This window comes from Sciurus carolinensis, chromosome 5 (genome assembly GCF_902686445.1).
Source record: "Sciurus carolinensis chromosome 5, mSciCar1.2, whole genome shotgun sequence".
Classification (NCBI taxonomy): Eukaryota; Metazoa; Chordata; class Mammalia; order Rodentia; family Sciuridae; genus Sciurus; species Sciurus carolinensis.
The window spans coordinates 41,297,139-41,299,201 of NC_062217.1; the positions used below are offsets into that span (position 1 = coordinate 41,297,139).

General features: G+C 40.6%; 1 protein-coding gene across 1 annotated transcript; it reads right to left on the bottom strand.

Moving 5' to 3' along the window:
- Positions 1 to 1,289: 1,289 nt before the first annotated feature.
- LOC124985330 (myosin regulatory light chain 12B-like) lies at positions 1,290 to 1,799 on the bottom strand. The gene has a single exon (XM_047553967.1). It carries the CDS (start codon positions 1,728 to 1,730, stop codon positions 1,290 to 1,292), a length of 441 nt encoding a protein of 146 aa, XP_047409923.1. The 5' UTR covers positions 1,731 to 1,799.
- Between the last annotated feature and the right edge of the window lie 264 nt (positions 1,800 to 2,063).

A 2,063-nucleotide genomic window follows, 5' to 3' on the forward strand; every position in this document is an offset into this window, starting at 1 on the left:
CAGGTAGCTACTGTTATTAGTTCCACTTTGCAATCAGGACATCAAAGCACAAAGAAATGACTTGCCCTGGGATGCACAGCTGCGCTGCATGGATGCTGAAGTTCGAACCCACATCTCTTTCTCCCAACCTCAAGCTTTTCTCCACTAAGGCCTCCTAGCACTTTTCAGGAAATCCGTTTCCCCAAGAGCTTTGAAATAGTCTCACTTTCCCAATCGTTTATCTAATCAATTTAAGTTTTACATGATTGCAAAAAAGAGAATCAAAATACAATCAATGACAATGTACATTTGATATCACTTTCCCATTTATAAGCAGTGCCAATAACTTCATTTGAGTTTCTCAGTGATTCTGTGGAACAGTTGTGTCAATCTCTGTTTTACCTACGAGAAAGCCAAGTTTCAAAGCATTCATTTGTGCATGGCTATATGTACAACCTCTGCAGCCAGGAGTAGAGCTCATGTCCTTTAATTCTCGTTCCTATTCTCTTTCCCCTCCACCAGGCTATGGGTTCAGTGAAAAATGAAAATGCAATGTGTTGGCTCTTTTTGCAGCCTCCTTCCAAAATGCTTTTGTCTGAACCCTGAGGAGGTGTCACTCTGACCCTGACTTCACAATTTTTTTTTCCAATGCACTGTGATCTCATGAACTGCTGTGTTTAGGAGGTATGGTCGTCCTAATAAATTACGCCTACTCCTTAGGCCTAAATCCCAACCAACAGTTCTTTTCCCTACAATTTTGCTATCTGACCTTGGCATGAACTAGTACTGGCCATGCTTGGTCAACAGTCTTCTTGGGACTAGATCTTAGAGACAGCAAAAAGATCAACAGAAGGCAATCTCAGGCTTAGCAGTACAATGGTGCTTCTATTTAGCCTACAGGATGCCAAACAGCTGCTTCCAAATATCCAGATGTTAGGCATCATGTAGAACAAAACTTTGATTCATTGGCCAAATAATCCTGTTTTTATCATAAAGTTTAATCATGGTTCAGAAAAAAATTGAGTGAATAATTTACTCTGAAAAAGTATATTGACTCTGTGTACACTGCAGTTACTGGGGATGAGGGCAATGATATCTTAAATCACCCATTTTCTAATCTGAAAATGACAAAAAGTCCCATTTCCAATCTGATTATAAAGATGCATGAGCCTCAAAATGGCTGAGAACAAATACAAAATGAGAGAAGCAAAAGCTGTAAAGCAAAGAGCATGCAATAAACTCTAAGAGAAAAATCTCAGAAATACCCAAAGTGTCCACAAGGAACATTTGGCTGGAATTTGAAGTTTTTTTCAGTCACGGTTGTCTTTTGCTCCATGTTTAAGGATGCATGTGAACTCAATGTAATTGAAATTCCCCTTTTTATCAATAGGGGCTTCTCTGTACAGCTCAGCCACTTCCTCGTCTATAAACCGATTGCCCATGGTGGTCAGCAGCTCTCTTGGGTAATCCTCCTGAATGGTGCCAGTAGCTCCTTCATCAAAGCAAACAAAAGCATTCCTGATGACATCTTCGGGATCATTTAACTTCTCACCAAACATGGTGAGGAACATGGTGAAATTGATCAGTCCTGGGGCCTTATTCATCTGGGCACCCAGGTGTGCATCAGTTGGATTTTTCCCCAATGAGGCAAGCATGTCATGCAAATCTTCCTTGTCAATGAAGCCATCCCTGTTCTGGTCAGTCACACTGAAGCCCTCTTTGGATTCCTGAATCTGTGATTGGTCAAACATGGATGTTGCACACTGAGGGCATTTCTAGGTGGTCTTGGTCTTTGCCCTTTTACTCAATATGGTGGTGGTTAAATCCCTACACAGTCACGAGAATCAAGAACCTTAGAGAATCCCTCATTGCCTCTCTCCAAATAATCCTTGATAGTCTAATCAATTGACACAAACTGGGATGTTTCTGGCATCCTGTAGACACTATGTTTGCATATAAGTGAATGGATTTTTATATTTCAGCTTCTAGAAAGCATCCCACAGCAAAAGCTCCCACACTATTTTCCATGCACAAATCTTCTTTTCATGTTGCCGACCCATCTAAGCAAGAGAAAAAAAAAAAAT

What these genes read in the sequence shown, in the direction of transcription:
- LOC124985330 (XM_047553967.1), bottom strand. Translation starts at nt 1,730, where the DNA reads ATGTTTGACCAATCACAGATTCAGGAATCCAAAGAGGGCTTCAGTGTG.